Source organism: Tachysurus fulvidraco, chromosome 7, assembly GCF_022655615.1.
Source record: "Tachysurus fulvidraco isolate hzauxx_2018 chromosome 7, HZAU_PFXX_2.0, whole genome shotgun sequence".
NCBI lineage: Eukaryota > Metazoa > Chordata > Actinopteri > Siluriformes > Bagridae > Tachysurus > Tachysurus fulvidraco.
This window is the reverse complement of record NC_062524.1, coordinates 20,025,526-20,044,936: the sequence shown is the minus strand read 5'-3', so window position 1 is coordinate 20,044,936 and position 19,411 is coordinate 20,025,526. Positions and strand designations below refer to the sequence as shown.

Genomic DNA, 19,411 nt, shown 5'->3' with positions numbered 1-19,411 from the left:
TGAAGCAGAGGGCATAAAACTGGGTTAACATGCCTCCAGAATAACCGAATCTGACTGTGAGAGTCTGCAATGTAGGAATTTTATTGTATTAACCTAAATGGCTATGACAATTATGGCATAAACTTTTCATCAGTATTTGATCAGTGATGAACGGTAATCACAAACTATAAAATTCAGTTGACTAAATGTCTCCAAACCCACATGTTCTACCTTGGAAAAGCTTGTGATTGTAAAGTTTAGCAAGATCACACATGACTACTTGCAAGACTAAGGAAGTTTCCCACTACAGTCCAAATTAACAAGTCTGTACCCACAGCTTGCTTGGGGATGGAGCTAATCATTTTGGTATTTTGCGTTTACATTGATGAACCCCTTCTGACCTATGATTTGACTCTGCATTTCTATACATCACTTTTGTGTATGCTGTCAGAACGGTAAGCACATTCGCAGGTTTTTAATTACCTCCCTGTGGCACAAAAATAAATAAATAAATAAAACTTGTGAGTGTAACTTGCCATTATCAGTGCCATAAAACAGTTGGAGAAAAAAGACCTAATTAAACACGGATCCTTCAGAAAACTACATTTGCTACACATAGGGTAGAAATTATTTATTTGGCTCATTAAATTCTAAATCTCAAATGTTTCATTAACATTATCCCCTGGGTAGCCATGTTTGGCTTTTTTTATTTAATTCATTAATTTTTTTATAAAGATGAACACGAGTCTTCGCTGAAATCTCTGCATCACCAAAACAGACGGTAAGAATTGTGACAGAATGTGAGTAATTCCCCGAGTGACGGTGCATGAAACTATGTGATGGCTTACATGAACGTGCCGGCAAAAAAATGTGAATTGTGGTCACATCTGTTTTACTCTATTCACTAAAAAATATCTATTTTGCATTTAAAGGTTATGAAAGGCTGGGACAGGCGTAGACTGATGGTGGTATCAAAAGTGATGACGTTCAAATAAATAAAACTAGATGGTGTGGAATGTGCAACAATCTGAAGGAGTTTCTTACTAACAGTAACACTTCTAGGTATATTCATATTCATAGAGATGAAAAAAGTCATCTAATTTCGTTTTAAAGTGAATGGACCCAAGGAAACACGTAACTCTGACAGTGTCAGTTCATGTAAAAGCAAAAAGATGTTAATCGTATTTATTCAGTAGCACGTTTTTTTTTTGTTTGTTTGTTTGTTGTTTTTAATCATTCAGAGAATCAAACAGGGAATCAACAGTATTATACTGTATTCAGATTTAAACCCAAAGCACATGTGGACTAAACCCAAATGATTTACACAATCCCAGTGTTGTATAAAGAACTAGAAAGCAATACTTGAGTAAAAGTACAAGTATCGTACTAGAAAAAGACTTTGGTAGAAGTGAATGTCACCTTTTAGAATACTACTCAAGTAAAAGTCTTAAAGTATCTGATATATACTGTACTTAAGTATCAAAAGTAATTTTCTGATATTTAATGTACTTAAGTATTTGAAGTAAAAGTAAAAAGTAAAATTTCAGTGATTTTCGGTAGGCATAAGAAGTAGGAAGAATCTTTCATTCCAATGTACAGAAAAATTTCTTGCAAATACAGCCACGGGTGTATAACGTTATGTTCTTGCACCCTGTTCACCACTATCGTCGGGGTGGTCGTCTATGACAGGGGTGGCCAACCCGCAGCTCCCAAGCCGCATGCGGCTCTTTGCCCGGTTTCATTCGGCTTTTACGTTCATATCAAAGTTTGTTTTTGTGTCTTTTTAATATACGTGTTCTCTTCGCTTGAGTTCAATACGGTATTTTCATCAAACGCGCATGTGAATGTGGATGAAAATACCTCATAGTTTCCCAGTAGGAACAAGATCATTTGACTAAACAATTTGTGTCAAGTTCACTCTCAAAATGGCAGGAAAAAAAATTGATGTTCAAGTGTGCCCTTGTGTATGATGTGGCTCTTTGCGGTAACACAGTAAAAAATGTGGCTCTTGGTATCTGACCGGTTGGCCACCCCTGGTCTGCCATAATGGGAGGTCCTCCAACAGGTGCTTCCATGGCGATTTCAGTTGTGCTTCCTCCTCCTTTTGGCAACATTATGCTGAAATAGAGCGTGCAGAGCTGCGTAATGCAATCTAAGAGCAGTGATTCGCCAAACCTCCTTATTGCAGTCGCACACATTTCTTCTGATTTTATTTTGTAGTAACGAGTAACGAAGATGCTTAGTGTAAATATAGCAGAGTAAAAGTATTCATTTTATCTAGGAAATGTAGTTTAGTAAAAGTGAAAGTTGACAAATTTAAATAGGGAAGTAAAGTACAGATATGTGAAATTTCTACTTAAAGGCAGGGTCTCCGATGTTTGAAAGCCAATGTTGACATATTAAATCATCAAAACAAACACGTCCCTAACCCAAATGGGTCCCACCCCTGTATTATAGCTCCGCCCACACATACATACGCAACCCAGGTCTTGTCAATATGGGCGGAGAGAGTGTTAAGTGCGCATGTGTGCATATTCACAGATTGGAGTCAATAACTCCTGAGCTAAACGCTGTTACTGGCAAAATGTGGTTGTAGCTGCCTCTCTACAATACTACGATAGAAAAGAGGTGTTATTTGTGTAGTAACAGCGTTTAGTTCAGGAGTTATTGACTCGGGAAACTCCAATCTGTGAATATGTGGCCAACTTCCCGCTCCTTCAGTTCTCTCCAGTGCTGGAAAGCCAATCCTATATTAACACGTGTCCTACTTCTTACCTTGTCGTAAGCCTTTCTTCGCTTTCTTTCTTTGTTTTTATAATCCATGTCAATGTTAAACCTGCTTTCTGCTAATGTCACACATGCGCACTGAACACTCTCTCTGCCGCATATTGACAAGACCCGCCCCTTTCTGCTCATTGGCTACACGTTTGTTTTGTTTTATGTTTCTTTTTCGGCCAGACTCAGTGTTCTGAAGCATTTCTCAAAAATCGGAGACCCTACCTTTGTAGAGTAATGAAGTAGCCTATTTGTACTCAGTTACATTACAACACTGTACAAACCCAGACCAAGAAACGTCAGTACTGAGTGTAATTTCTGGCTCTGACTGCTCTTCAATCATCCAGATCATAATTCACAAAGAATTATTTTAGCAAGGCTGCTTTATTTAATCCTATTGCATAGCTATTCATTTGGTTTGTACATACCAATTATATCTTCTACCAAATTTTGTTGGATCTATTAACCTAATTTTAAAGAACCGCAAGAACCAGGCAGTTATTATGCATCTACCAGTGCCACAGGTTTATATTAATAAACATGATTTGTTTTTGTTCTGAAAGCTTCATATGAAAGTGAAAACCGCCCATTCATGTGACTTTATTTTTCATGTCCCAGTGCATGTCTCTAGTCTACCAGCGATGCTCTGTGTGCCTTTCTGGCAAGCTTTCAAGCTTACAAATCGTGCACCCCTATTTCTTTCTGTATAAGTATCAGCTTAGAACACATTATCTGTTTAATCCAAATAATGCATTCATTTTCTAACATAATATGCACCGTATTCATTTATGTGAAATGTGACATGGTGCATAAATGTGCAAAACACGTCCAAACCTCAGTATTTGTGTATAATCATCTCCTTTCCATTTCACAGTCTGCAATAAAAGACACAACAGCCTTGAGAATGGCAGGTTGTTAATCACTACTCAGCATGGCCCAACATTTCAGAACTGCACTGATGGCTGAGAACTAATCAGAAGTTGAAACCATAATGAAATACTGAGGGGGCTCCTCCTGTTCTGCAGACCTATAGGCACACAGTGAATTCATTTACCCGTATCCCTAGAATTGCGCTAGTTTGTTGCCGGTGCGATAAAATAGGAAAAACTAAACAAAAAAGAATAAAACCCATAATAAAGACCAAGTAGCGTGATCTTAATTGCACAAAATATTTTGCTCTAATCAGCGATACCTTAAAATTAGATATCTTAAAACCACAATGGCAAAACAAAAAACATCTCTGACATAAAACCAGTTTTGGCTCGTGCTCTTTGTGGGTTAAATTTAGACATTACTGTGCATAGCAAAAAGTTCAAGGTGAGCATGATTTGATTTTATTCCCTGGTGGCATGCTTGGTTTTCTGTGTTTCTTCAGAAGACACTAACTCATTTATCTTCTGAGTCCTTTTTTTCTCCCTTAGCATATTTCTCTATGCTAAGCGGCAGGATGATATAAAGTCGGCTGTCTATGAAGCACCAGGCAGATTTTGAGGAATGTCTCATTGGGCTTCATTTTTCATACATTTTTTTTCAATGTTTTTTTTTTTTTTTATCATGGTACAATGCTGAACTTCTTCAAAGGTTAAAACCACTTGACATTTACATATATTTTATTTCAAGGGAATTCCTTCAGATAAATCTCCAAACTCCCATTATTTCTTTAATTAATTCATTATATTATTATTATTATATAAAAAGGTCTCAAACTACAACAGTAAATTAAAAAATTGGATAAAGGATCAGCAAACCAATTAACATTAAACTCCACTCGACATCCCTGGTGATCTGGCCTATTAGTTCCCCAAGACCTTGTTATAATCGATCCTAGAAAAACCAAAAGCACAGGAGAAAGTGCACAATCAAGAGAAAATATGATTTGATGCATCCCACAACTGGGGCCTCATTATTATGTGTAAGGGCAGCCACTAACTTCACAATGATTAATGGCATGACAGCAAGAGCAAAGTCAAGGAACTGTTAACACCACTGGGGCCAGGAAGGAACAGAAGTGAAGGTGAGCCCTTTAAGGTATCTCCCAATGCACTGCCAAGAATGCAGCTAGTGGGATTCAGGCAGATGGAAAAGCTAAAATACAGATATTTTGTTGATAGGATTTACCCTGAGAAGAATTATTTGTCGATAATTGTAGTGCTAGAAGAGTATACTGTTAGTAGAGTATTGTAAGTGGCCAAGTATACTGTACAAAGTCCATATGTAAACAATTCCAGACACCTGAAATTTTATTGTTACTCAGTTTACTAACTGCTAATCCTTAATATCTTTTTCTTGACCTGTGCATTTGTACAAAGTACTTTTTCCAGAGCAGGGAAGGTGTTTTTAGATGTTTAGATGTTTTCTAGCAGTCTAATCTGGCCTCTCTGTTCTTAAGTGTAACCATAATACCTCTGTATTTGCATTCATGAAGGCATCTGTTGATTGGAGACTTTGTTAGTGATACGTATGTTTACTTCCTCAGGAGTGTTCTTGAGTTGGCTAGATGTTGTCAAATGTTTTTTTCCCACAAAGGAAAGACATCATCTCTTTGGTTGTTTTCCATTACTTTTATTGTTGCTAGGCTCACCAATGCATTCCATCTTTTTAAGGATTTACTAAATTGTTTTTGGGCCACACTTAAAATCTCTGCTAGCTCTTGGAGAAGTATGTTACATCCAGATAAAAATTCAACACTTGGAATCAAATTCAGACATTTTATCTCCTAAATGTGTCATGAAATAACACTCAAACAGGCCACATCTGGTCATGAAACTGCTTATCATTTACTTGTCCGATATTTTATTCAGCTTTTGAATTTGGCGTAACAGTGTAAAAACGTGTGGTGATTTGAGGAGATTTACAACTTTCAGCAGGCACCCTTTACCAGAGTGACTTACTTACTATTTATTTATTTTTATTACAACTTATACCACTGAGCAATTGGCGGTTAAACAATCTCGAACAAAAGCTGAAATTTCGACTCTATAGTGTGGTTTACCTTCATAAGCTAACTTAATTACCTATTAAAGAAAGGGTTGTAAATGCTTATAAAAGAAATTGTTTTATTAATTGAATTTAGTGCATTTTTAAGATTTTACTGACTGAAAAACACATACACATGAATCACACACAGATAAAGAATGAATCACACCCAGATAAAAACTGCCTCAGGCTGTTTACTGAAGCGTAATTTATATCATTTCTATAGATCTGCACTAAATGATTCACACATTTTTAGTCTTGTGTATTACATTTACAAGAAACCATATTTAGAAATCTAATAAAAAATATTATACAGTATATATACTGTAAGTACTGTATGTAAATTACAAATTACCCAAACCAATAAATGTACTGATACAGTGATATAAATGATATTTAGATATATAACATATACAGTACTTAGGAGTAATAAATATATCAAAAAAATAGTTTTCTGGATTTCCTGAACTGTTTTATTTTTTCTATTGAGGTAAAGAGAGGAGGTTTAATAGGGCATGGCTTTACCTATCTGTTAAGTAGTAGTATTTTTCCTCGGTTCCTTAGCTGCTTTTTAAATGCTGACTGGTGCATCCTGAAACTATTGCTTCCACCCTCACCAGCTGTGAACCTGGCATCAAGTCAGTCTATGTGTTTGCGAGTAGGTCTCTACTTTATCATCAGCTAAGATACATCAGTGCTTGTGGGCCTTTTATGAACACGGCAGCTTTCTGCATTGCAGTGGGGTGCCGGTGTGCTAACCAACACATCTCTCCTCTGTGGGTTTGATGTGGACCTCCTCCTGAGCTTTGTTACTTGATAGGCCCATTTGCTGTAACATTTGCCAACATGTTATCTTTCAAACAGTGTATTTTGTAATTTCATAATTCAAATTCACCTAAATGTGGCCAACAAACCTGTTCAGTTTTTCATATACTGCCGAATACCTGTTTAATTACAATAAGGCACATTCTTAATGAAAGTTTAAGTACAGTTTTTGGGGGAGAAAATACATGATTTAATACAAAACTTGTGTTTGTGTATCATTATAAATAATCACTTTATAACTTTTTAACTGTTTTTTTTAAATACATTTTTAATGTGAAAAACATTTAACTCAAACAAGGGCAAACAAACTCGAACTTATATTGCTGCAATCTCATTTTTAAAACTATCATTTTGTAAATTATTTAAAACCTTGTTTTAATCATTTTGATATGCCCACACACAAACTGTATACTGTATCAAATCATGAGCAACAGCAGTAAACATTGTACATGTCTAGTGTATAAAGGTTGTAAGTAGACATGCTGAGTCTATTTACATTTTTAGCAACCTTTACAGTGGCAGTGTTCCCCCAAAAAGACATTACTTTGGCACTTTGCCCAGGTATATTGTCCCATTAAAAATGCATTTTATTTATTAATCCGTCGGGAAAAATCAATGTGCATTGTTTCCAATTTGGCACCGAAACAAAGAGAGAGAGAGAGAGAGAGAGAGAGAGAGAGAGAGAGAGAGAGAGAGAGAGAGAGAGAGAGAGAGAGAGAGAGAGAGTGAGTGTATGTGTGTGTGTGTGTGTGTGTGTGTGTGAGAGAGAGAGAGAGAGAGAGAGAGAGAGAGAGAGAGAGAGAGAGAGAGAGAGAGAGTGAGTGTGTGTGTGTGTGTGTGTGTGTGTGTGTGTGTGTGTGTGAGAGAGAGAGAGAGAGAGAGAGAGAGAGAGAGAGAGAGAGAGAGACATGCAGAGAGACATGGAGAGAGAGAGAGAGAGAGAGAGAGAGAGAGAGAGAGAGAGAGAGAGAGAGAGAGAGAGAGAGAGAGAGAGAGAGAGAGAGAGAGAGAGAGAGAGAGAGAGAGAGAGAGCACAGGGAGCAGCAAACTAATGAAAGAAAAGAAAAGAAAAGAGATGGCAAAACATTCCTATTTTTCTATTAATTCCTATTAATGTTAAATGTTAAATGAGAGTGAACACTAGCCAGTTGTAAGTTAGCAAACTGTGAGCTCATGTAGTGAGCTCATGTAAAATTCATAGTCCATGCTCTCATTTTATACACACGTCTTGGCTTTCCTGAAGCACAACCATCAACAACAAATACAGTAATGTTGCTTATCCAAAAGTAACATGGACAAATCTACTAAGAGTGATGAAAACATACTGACTATATTTGTTGTTATTTGGAGTCAACTGTTCAATGTTGCCATGCAAAACTTTTTCAAGCTGCTACATGCAACTAGATAGATAATGCTAATTCAAATCAATTTCTTGTTGTCAATGACATATAGTGACACCATGACATTCGTTTAGCTGTCTCAGACTGTCTATAATCAAGACCTGAGCTCAAGCGGCGAGTACGAACCCCAGGCCTTGCAGTCCGTCCTTATTGGAAGCTGAAAACACAATCTAAAAGGTTAATTATGTATTAGCAGTTTTGCATCTATCAGCATTTTGACTGCTACTTGGCAAGCATTGGTTTAATGCTGAAATCCATGTATAGGTGGAATTAAACAGCACTCTCATAATAAAGCACTCAGGATCACAAATTTGTCCAGGTTTAATACATTAAAGATTAAATGCATTTTACTATTGCTGAAAAAACATGATTCATTCTCAAATGTTCATCACAAAGACCTACAAATTTAGTTGAATTATATTCTATCCATGATACCCAGCCTCCCTGCTCACTTATGGTTCCTCTGCAATCAAATTTGTTTTGGACCGTGCAAAGCTCCATGTCCAATCCCTATAACCTGAACAATAATGTACAAACATTCAACCATGTAGCTGTGACACATGAGGAAAAGAAACAGTTGAATTTGCACCATCTATTCTTAAAATATAGTTTACTTAAAAATATGCCTTTAGACAGTGGGGCAGAATATTAACAGTATATGTTAGTTTATTCTGATTACCATAGAGTATAGCCTTAATACAAACATCCTGAACAATCATGATGTACTGTATATATTAAAAATTGGATGTTAAGGAATGCATTGATGAAAATGGATTCATCTGTCAATTATTGTTTATTATTTATTATTTTTAACGGCAATACAACATCAATGATTTGTTATTAACTAAATTTGTACTGCCTGTGAAAATAATCAAATCGGAAACCATGTAGGTTTTGATGTGTCTTGCATTCTGTACATATCTTCGTACTGTTTTTTATTGTATGTCTGACCTGCAACTTTATTCCAAACAAAAAAGTTTTAAATGAATGCAACATAAATATCTGCTAGCTGTCTAGCTAACTGAAACACTCAAAAGCTTCATTGATTTTGCTTAAAGTGTGTACATAAGATAAGTTAGTTTCAGTGTGTGGAATCAGCGGATCGACAATTTTTGGGATCAGTGAACCAAAATGACTTGATATATAGCATTCATTAAAAAAAGTAATCTATGTTTGCTAAGAAAGCTATGCTCCTGCTCACCTCTTCATAATGCAGATGCTCATGACAGGAGTTATCAATGAGAAAATCATAGTCTTTACAGACTAATCATTATTTCATTATCTTGAGCCCCATGTTTAGTATTAACCAACGAGGCAACTAATTGAAAATGACATGCAACTAGTTATGTAGTAAATGTAGTGAGGAAGTGGCGGCGTGGTCGAGTGCTGGGAGCTCGGAGCCTGGAAAAATGTGCAGTAAGGATCTGCACCTGAACGTGATTACTAAAAATACTACATTCAAAAATAATACATTCAAAAAATAAAAACTGTTATTTCAAGCATGCCATCAATCTGCTCATTCTGACCAAACCCAAATTCAATTAAATTCATTTGTACAGTGCTTTTTACAATGGGCTTTGTCTCAAAGCATCTTTACAGAACATAAAAATAGAACAGAAGCTAAACATAAGGAGAAATATAGAGAATTAATATAGTAAAAAATTCAAAATATATATAGTTCACAGTTTGTATGTATGTATGTATGTATGTAACTATGTATGTATGTATGTATGTATATTGTATGTACTGTACATACATACTGTATGTATGTATGTATGTATGTATGTATGTATGTATGTATGTATGTATGTATGTATGTATGTATATGTATTTATCCCTAAAGAGCAAAACTTTAGGAACTAATCTGATGCAAACACAAATGCAACAAGGTCCAGAGACTCACCATTTCCACATAGATTGAACCACTTATTAAACTTTATAATATATTTGTGCCTAAACACACCAGAAATACAACGATGATTGGATTCTGATTTAATCATATACTCTAAAATCCAAAATGCATCACCCAGTGTGGCGACATTACATTAAAATACTGAGAAAAGGTAATTGATGGAGAGGCAAGACAGGTGATGAAGACTGATGATGCTCTCAGTATATATATATATATATATAATGTACTTAGTATACATTAGCTTTTATGATTTCTTTTTTACTGCTACAGTAAAGAAGCTGTAGTATGAATGTTTTTCCCCATGAAATTATGGTAAATTGTCTCATAAACATAATGACATTAGAGAAAAGATGCATTTGCAGTAATACAATAAAAACATAATAGCCTTAGTTTATGGTCATTCAGGGGCTCACATAAATGCTGATGGCCTACATTCAACATTCACATCACTGACCTACTGCTACTACTGCTTGAGTAATTGCCTCATTTCCCTACTGATTTTGTAACATATCTGATCAATCCTGTCAAACAGTGAACAAATAAAAACATTAGCCTTTTTTTGTTGAGCTTTTTATTTAGTTTAAGGTCACCCTGTACCTTTTATAAATACATTTCTGGTCACTAGCATGAAGACTGAAATATTACATTGGTTCATCTCATTTACACATTGAAGCAGTTACAGATACAACTGTTACAGATATAGTTCATAAACATTATTTAAATGTGTACATACAGGGTGGGTCTCTCTCGCTCTCTCTCTCTCTTGCTCTCTCGCGCTCTCTCGCTCTCTCTCCCTCCCTCCCTCCTTCCCTCCAAGCTCAAAAACAATAACCAAGCATGTCCATAAGTGCAGAAAAGCACAGCTAGCACTTCCCTCTGAGTGTGTTGCTTTGCCCTGTGATGCATCTTAACCGATATATACAAATATTCAGACACAAACACAAAAATAAACCAAGATCAAGTGAGCAATAAGAAACAAATATAAACTGAGCAATAAGAAACAAAATCAATCTACAAAAGAACTATTGAGGGGGAAAAGGAAATAACCTACTGTAGTTGTGGGCCGTGGGCAGAGTACAGTGGGCAATTGAAGATTAGAGACATAATCATCTGTTCCTGCTTTAGGCGAAATTCAGCTGGGTTCTGGCATATTGGTAGCCTGGGTCCTGGCAGACTGGTCCTGGCACACACCACCACATGCAAGCCACACAATGGTGTTCCCTACTGACAGTAGTCTCATTCAGCAGGATAATGCACACTTCCCCAATTTAATACATGGCCAGGAATAGAACTTTGAAGGTGTTGAGTAAGGTGGGTTTTTTTTTTTTTTTCAGCTGTCAAGCATATATATACATAAATATATATTTTTACTGGCAACACAAAACAGCTCTTTGCCCTCTTAAAGTGGCAGTGCTAAAAAGATAGCAGCCCTTCAGCACTATGCATAGTGCATGTGTGTGTGGCTGTGAAGCGGGGTTGTCAAAAGCATGCCAAACTCAGACTGACCAATTAGGAGCACCCTCTAACTAAAGCCAGGCTCATCAGTAGGGAAAGTAAAAAGCTGGCTTTTAAGTGGCTGCTCAGGTTTTGCCTTGTTGTACAGAATCAGTTTTGTGAAGAAGACAATGCTCCCCAATCTGCTGAGCCTAAGTTAAAAGCCACTGTATGAGAGTGGCATCAGCAAAGAACTGGCACAAGCCAGTGGGACCCAGGTTCACCTATCTACTGCCCAGATATGTCTAGCCAGAAGTGGTCTTTATGGAAGTTCTGCAGCCAAAATGCTCTTCCTCTGACTTGGAAACAAAGCTATGCAACTTAACTGTTTACAAAAACATAGGAACTGTATTGGCCAAAAATGGCAGCAGGTGCTCTAAACTGATGATGAAAATGGGAAATATTTAGCTTGAGCAGAAGGCACGTTGTTTGCTGAAGAGCTAGAGATTGATACAATAATGAGTGTCTACAGGCAACAGTGAAGCATGGTGGAGGTTCCTTACAAGTTTGTGGCTGTATTTCTGCAACTGGCATTGGAGATTTGGGCAGGATTAATGTCCTCAAATAATGAGAAATTCAGGCAAATACTTATCCATCATGCAGTACCATCAGGGAGGCATCTGACTGGCCCCAAATTTATTCTGCAGTAGGACAATGACCCCAAACATACAGCCAATGTCATTGAACTATCTTCAGCTTAGAGAAGAACAAGGAATACTAAAAGTGATATTTTGGCCCCCACAGAGCAACGAGTCTGTCTGGGATTACATGAAGAGACAGAAGGATTTGTGGCAGTCTACATCTATAAAAAAAAATCTGTGGTTAGTTGGCTAAGATTTTTTGGAAAAAACTACCTGCTGAGTTTCTTTAAAAACTCTGTGCAAGTGTACTTAAAAATGATTGATGTTTTGCAGGCAAACTGTGTAATCCAAATATTGATTTGAATTAGATTTCTCTTCTGTTTATTTACATTTACTTTCCATTTTGTTAATTTATAAAAATATACTATTAACAGTTCTATTTTTAAAAGTTTTCTTGCTTTACCGCTTTTTTCATACCTGCATAAAACATTGTCTGTATATTATTCTACCATAACATTACAACCAATTGCCTCCATAGACCATACATACATACATACATACATACATACATACATACATACATACATACATACAGACACACACGCAGGTTAACGCGCACACACACACACACACACACACACACACACACACACACACACACACACACACACACGCATACACATCCTGACCACCTACAGCAGTGTGACATGTTGGCTAAGTTATGGAGCTGATAGAGATCTTGGGTAAACTTTGCCTGTGAATACATCTGCAAAGGAGATACAACTATAGCATTAGGAAATGCTGCTTAGTTGGACAAATTGCCCTTGCATATGGAACAATTAATCACTGTATACGGCCACCTGGATTTTGGACCCCAGAGTCGATCATAACATTATTATCTGGGACGCCCAGGGGAGCAGGAAACTGTTGACACACCTTTGTGGGTGAGATACTCAGTATCCCAAATGGGATTTTATTATTCATTACTGTCCTAAAGGGGTGACACAGCTTTGTCTCATAAACTGTCTGGGATATTTATATCAGTGATTATTATTTATTTCTCTGTACTTTCTGGGACATATTCAAAATTTAAATCAGGCCATGGATTTTGGTTCAGTGCTACAACACAAGCTGTTTAAAAACTATTCACTGGCACACTCTGTAAAATGGACACTTCAATGGCTGTGAATACTTTTAGAACACCAAGATGCTTCTTTGTACAGGAAAGAGAGTCTACATTATTATCATAATTAAAAAGGGGGTGTACGATTTTTAGGGAATGTGCTAATATGTTATTACACCCAGGTTTGGGCTGAGCAATAATGCACAAATAAAAAGGCTTATATTTTTTGACATTTATATGAACAATTCACTGCATGGGTTAGATTTCATGCTAGGGAACAAACCCAGTCACTGGATGAAATTGGGAGGGTTGCTGCAGAAATAGCATCTGGTATAAAACCTGTGCCAAATCAAATACGCTGATCATCCGCTGCAGTGACCCCTAATGGAAACAGCCGAGGCAAATACATTACATAATGTAATTGAAAAATAATGCAATTTATATCTAGCAAGATTTTAATTTTTTTTGGGAATTGGAATGCACTGAAAAAAATGCGTATGTTCAAAAATCATAACAGCATCATCGATAAAAACCAGTATAAGTAATGGTTCTATAACGTAACGGACGTTTAATGCTGTTACTATTTTTGCACTACTTAATGAACCTTTCTTTCTTAGAAGAGAAAATGGGCACGATGTCTTCCACAATTTGAAATGCCACTGCATCAGTAATTTCTCTGAGGGATCTTACATTTACGTCACTTACCAGACGCTCTTATCCAGAGTGACTTACATTTAATCTCATTTTATACACCATAGCAATTGCGGGTTAAGGGCCTTTTTAAGGGCAGCAGTGTACGCTTGGTGGATTTGGGATTCGACCTCACAACCTTCTCTGCAGTAGTCCAGTGCCTTTACCACATCTTACGGTTTCATGGAATAGTTCTAGAAATTCTTTTGTCTAATGTTGTGTTCTACTTAAGGTCACAATTTTAATTCCCAAATTCAGTAAAAGGCCCTATTGAAATGTCCATTCCTCATACGGTGTAACATCAAGTCAACATAACTTTGCTTTAGATTAAACAACTTAAAGACCTGTTCTCTTGTTAAACTTATAACGTATACAGATCGCTGTTTGAGTAGAAAAATATCCAATCACTCATCGTAGTCATCTGGCCAGATTGTTGCTAACAGAAGGTGGACATAGTTGTATGAATGCTTTACATTTGATCTGCTTGAATAACCCAAAGTACAAAATTCCATAACTCTGTAGTAATATTTCCAGCTTTCTTTGGTATGAGCTTTTACCTCAAAAAAAATCATTATTCTTCATTATTCATTATTCAATCATTATTAACCAGGTGATGTGCAATACCTTCATGCTGTCATATGCCTTTGATTTAGCAGTGATATCCATCCGAAAATCAGTACAAGAGATCTTTTAGACTGACTATTGGGTTCTTACCATGGCCCTTTTCCCCCAGATGCTCAGGGCCTAATTCCAGGAAGGTTCAAGGTTGTCCCAAGTTTCTTTCATTTCAACATCTTTAAGGCCACTGTGGTCCTGGGAATAGTTAAAACCTTGCCCTGATATACTTTCTTTTAAATGTTACTCTTACTCCTAAAGCTATGGGTTGTACCAGTAATCTATTTAACAGGTAACTTTGCCTTAAGGATGTCTAAAATACTTTTAAATCCAACCAATTTAACAATTTAACTGTGAGAAAAGATGTCCATTCTCCAGTAATAGAGTCATCATGTTACTGTGCCTTTAAAAGCAGTTCTCATTAGAAATAATTTATAAGCTTAAAAAGATTACAGATTTTATTAGAAGAAAAATGAAAAAGCTTTCCTGTTTCAAAATTAATATTTCAATTGGTTTGGCTGAGCACATTTATGAGGAAAACAACACATCAGGTTGCATTGCAACACACAAAATGATCAACCATTAATTTTATGCCTCAGTATCAAAGCATAATAGGTTAAACAAGGCTAGACAATAACTGAAAGAAAAAAATCCTAAGAGGGGATTTAATTGGATTTTTGGATCAGGTTAAGAAATCTAATTCACTTTAAAAGAAAAAACAACTAGATTCATGTAACAATTTTTCCTACTTGCCTGTGTATCCAATCCAGCATTCACACCGAAAGGAGTTTGGGGACACTAGTAGGCATATCCCATCTCTGCAGCGCCTGATACAGTTGTATTGGCCAAAAATTTCAGAGCAGTTAATACCTGTGAAACAGAAATTCAGGTATCAGTTAGATCTGTGAAGAAGATTATCTGTGAAGAGATGTTTCAGTTAATGTATCAGCGGGAAAAGTATGTATTATTTGAAAGTTTCTGTGTGATTTAGGTGATCTAGTGGCCCATGTCTGTGTGATCTAGGTGATCTAGTGGCCCATGTCTGTGTGATCTAGGTGATCTAGTGGCCCATGTCTGTGTGATCTAGATGATGTAGTAGCCAATGTCTGTGTGATCTAGGTGATCTAGTGGCCTATGTCTGTGTGATGTAAGTGATCTAGTGGCCTATGTCTGTGTGATCTAGGTGATCTAGTGGCCCATGTCTGTATGATCTATATGATCTAGTGGCCCATGTCTGTATGATCTAGATGATGTAGTAGCCAATGTCTGTGTGATCTAGGTGATCTAGTGGCCTATGTCTGTGTGATCTAGGTGATCCAGTAGCCTATGTCTGTGTGATCTAGGTGATCTAGTGGCCTATGTCTATGTGGTCTAGGTGATCTAGTGGCCCATGTCTGTGTGATCTAGGTGATGTAGTAGCCTATGTCTGTGTGATCTAGGTGATCTAGTGGCCTATGTCTGTGTGATCTAGGTGATCTAGTGGCCTATGTCTATGTGATCTAGGGGCCCGTGTCTGTGTGATCTAGGTGATCTAGGGGCCCATGTCTGTGTGATCTAGGTGATCTAGTGGGCCATGTCTGTGTGATCTAGGTGATCTAGTGGCCTACATCTGTGTGATCTAGGTGATCTAGTAGCCTATGTATGTGTGATCTAGGTGATCTAGTGGCCTATGTCTGGGTGATCTAGGTGATCTAGTAGCCTATGTCTGTGTGATCTAGGTGATCTAGTGGCCTATGTCTGTGTGATCCAGGTGATCTAGTGGCCCATGTCTGTGTGATCTAGGTGATCTGGTAGCCTATGTCTGTGTGATCTAGGTGATGTAGTAGCCTATGTCTGTGTGATCTAGGTGATCTAGTGGCCTATGTCTGTGTGATCTAGGTGATCTAGTGGCCTATGTCTGTGTGATCTAGGTGATCTAGTGGCCTATGTCTGTGTGATCTAGGTGATCTAGTAGCCTATGTCTGTGTGATGTAGGTGATCTAGTGGCCTATGTCTGTGTGATCTAGGTGATCTAGTGGCCTATGTCTGTGTGATGTAGGTGATCCAAATCAATTCAATCCTATATTTTACATTGCAACTGACAAACCATTTCCATCTAGATGAATCCAGAAATCATTCCACTCACAATATGATGTATATTCAACAAAACACTAAAAAATTCAGAATGAATGCTTAAACTGCTCCTTATCATTTTCATTCAGTGCATTAAATAATTCAGAGCAGATATCAAAATACCACAGCAGGCAAACCATGTGCAATGATAATACACTTTATTCAACTCATTCTTAATGTTTAAATAAACTGCAATGTCCTTTTAAGTGCACACTTAGAGCAAACAATGTTTAAACAGTGTTTGGTGATTTTATTGATAGCCTTACACAGAGAGAAATCATTAAATCTGAATGCTAGGGGAGGAAAACAAAGTAACATGTAATTAAGTGTGATTTCAGGTACAGAATGTAATTTCACAAAGAGAAAAAGAGAGAGACGGAGCTTGACAGTGTGTGAGAGAGTTTCTTTGTTTTTTTTTTCCCTTTCAAATAAATAGCCCATGGGAAAGCCATATTATCAACAAATAATTTTACTGAACTAGTAATTATGACAGGTAAATTATTATTAATATTTTAATAAAACAATAAAATGTTCAAGATGCATGACATCATGGAGCCTTCAATATAGTGCATGACATGAATTTAATTTCCTCAAAGCATCCTTTAAAAAGGCTTATGTAAATTTGACTCTACTGTCTGAACATCTCATGTTGCTTTAAAAAGCATAATAAACTATCACAGATGCTACGGTCTGAATTTTTTTAGGACAACCTACACTATCAGCAATAGTAGTAGAAATTTTCTTAATAGATCTTTGTGTGTGTGTTTTTTAAGAAATATCAAAGTACTTTAATAATTTTCAATTTTTAATCCATTGAAAAAGTAAACCTAAGACAGGCAATGATTACTGAAATGATTAATGAAAGGGCATTATTTACATTCACATTATTTACTGTCCATTATCACCCAAATAGGGATGGGTTCCCTTCTGAGCCTGGTTCCTCTCAAGTTGTCTCCCACGTATCATCTCAGGGACTTATTCCTTGCCGCCGTCACCACTGGCTTGCTCATTAGGGATAGGGATAAATATATTGTATTTTAAATTTGAAAAATTTAAAGCATCTTAAAAAAGATGCTTTAAGACAATGGGAATTGTTAAAAACGCTATACAAATAAATTGAATTTGAATTACTTTTGAGGGCAAAGAAAATGTATCCCATTGAGACACAAGAATATAGTATCAATTTTAGAATTTTGTATATTGTTAAACCCTAGTGATCATGCAATAAATATGCAGTGTTTGTTCATGGACAACATGGACTTAAATATATGGCAAATGATATGCAGTATTTACCTGTAAATGCTGATGGGCACAAGCAATGGTAAGAAGACTGACTTAGTTGAGCAGAGTGATTGCTTATGCAGGTCCCACCATTTAAACACGGACCTTCAGAACACATGTCCACAGCTTCACAATATGGTCCAGAGAAAGGCTTGTGGCACAGACAAGCATATGCAACCTGGCCAGTTTTTGCCCTACAAACACCTTTGCCTGAACACAGGTGTAGATGTGGAGCGCTCTGACAGTGCTGCTCTTTGACCAGCACACTAAAGCGGAGTCCAAGCTGACATAAATGGCTACGGCCTTTATGAGAAGCAGCAAAATAATGAACACCAGGGGAAAGCCACTTCGAGTCCAAATGCATGCTACCATTCATGCAGCTGGCAAAAACATCTTGCTCCTGTACTTGCTCGCTAAAACAACTGTCAAATTCTTCTTTCGATACCTGAATAAGATTGATTCCATACTGCTCTAGGTTTGGGTCGGTGAAGACAAACAGTGCATCTCCCAACTGGATCTCTATGGGGCATAATTGAGGAAATGCATATGTCTGATCCATCCAGGGCACTTGTGCACTTTCCAAAATACTATTCCAGCATTGATTCACATTCCTGCAGGTGTTCTCCATGAGAGACAATCTCAAGGTGATGTTCATTGACTGTGAACGCCAGTTGTGATACCGGGGTCTGCGGCAGATTAACTGGTTTGAGACAATAAAATGGCTACTGAGAAGGATTAGCAGTTTAAGCACATTTGTCTTTTCTGCTGTTGTCATGTTCATCTTTTGTATGCTCATTAAGATCAGGTGAAAGTTAATGCTCTGCCTTCTATAGTGTTAATAATCAAACGGAAGGCACACGGACATCTGGGGGGGGAAACAGACACAACATTAGTTAATGTATATTAAAACATATTAAGTGTTGGAAAGTGACACTAAAACATTAAATCTCATTTTGGCAAAAAAAAGGGTATTATCATGTGTTCAACCTCAAAGTACAAGAAGTACTTTAATTTACTACAACATTATTTATTATAGTATAAATTGACGATTAAAGGACATTTAGATGTTATACATGTGCTTTCTGTTCACCTTTCTCAACTACTTATCAATTAATGTCAGCAAGTCTTCTTCCATGATTTTTGAGTTTTGTTAAAGTCCAATTTCTATGTAATGGGTTAACTGGGATCCAGTTATGGAGTTGACTGTCAGAAAAATATTCCCACATTGTTGATTTCACCAATCATCTATTTTACTAATAATTACAATTTTATGTAGTAAAGTTATGTAAAATCCAATCATAACCCTGTACTAGTCTACTAACTTAGTGGGTTATACACTTTGTGGTCAGTGGAGATCAGACTGTTTTGATATCAGGAGTAAATGACAGGTAAGAAATAATAACTTAACTATCACTGTTGAATAAAAGACTGACCCTTTGTGTGTGCTATACAGTCCATTAACTAACCTCTAATCTGCCTTTCACCAAAGCTGAAAACAGAAATTATTTTCTGTAAAATTAGATTAAAAACTATAATCTGTAATATTAGTAAATATCAATGAATATAATGAATATTATATAATATAATATGCTAATAAAGCAGAATCAATATCTGTTCTCTGTGACTCTTGCCATATCTCCCCCAGACA

At 36.7% G+C, this 19,411-nt stretch overlaps 1 protein-coding gene across 1 annotated transcript in view; it reads right to left on the bottom strand.

The window, feature by feature from the left end:
* The window catches only part of eys (eyes shut homolog), a 243,598-nt gene extending 225,060 nt beyond the window's left edge, over nt 1-18,538 (bottom strand). Inside the window, 2 exon segments of the mRNA XM_047816667.1 lie at nt 15,124-15,240; nt 17,776-18,538. Coding sequence (XP_047672623.1) covers nt 15,124-15,240; nt 17,776-18,538 — 880 coding nt within the window.
* Between the last annotated feature and the right edge of the window lie 873 nt (nt 18,539-19,411).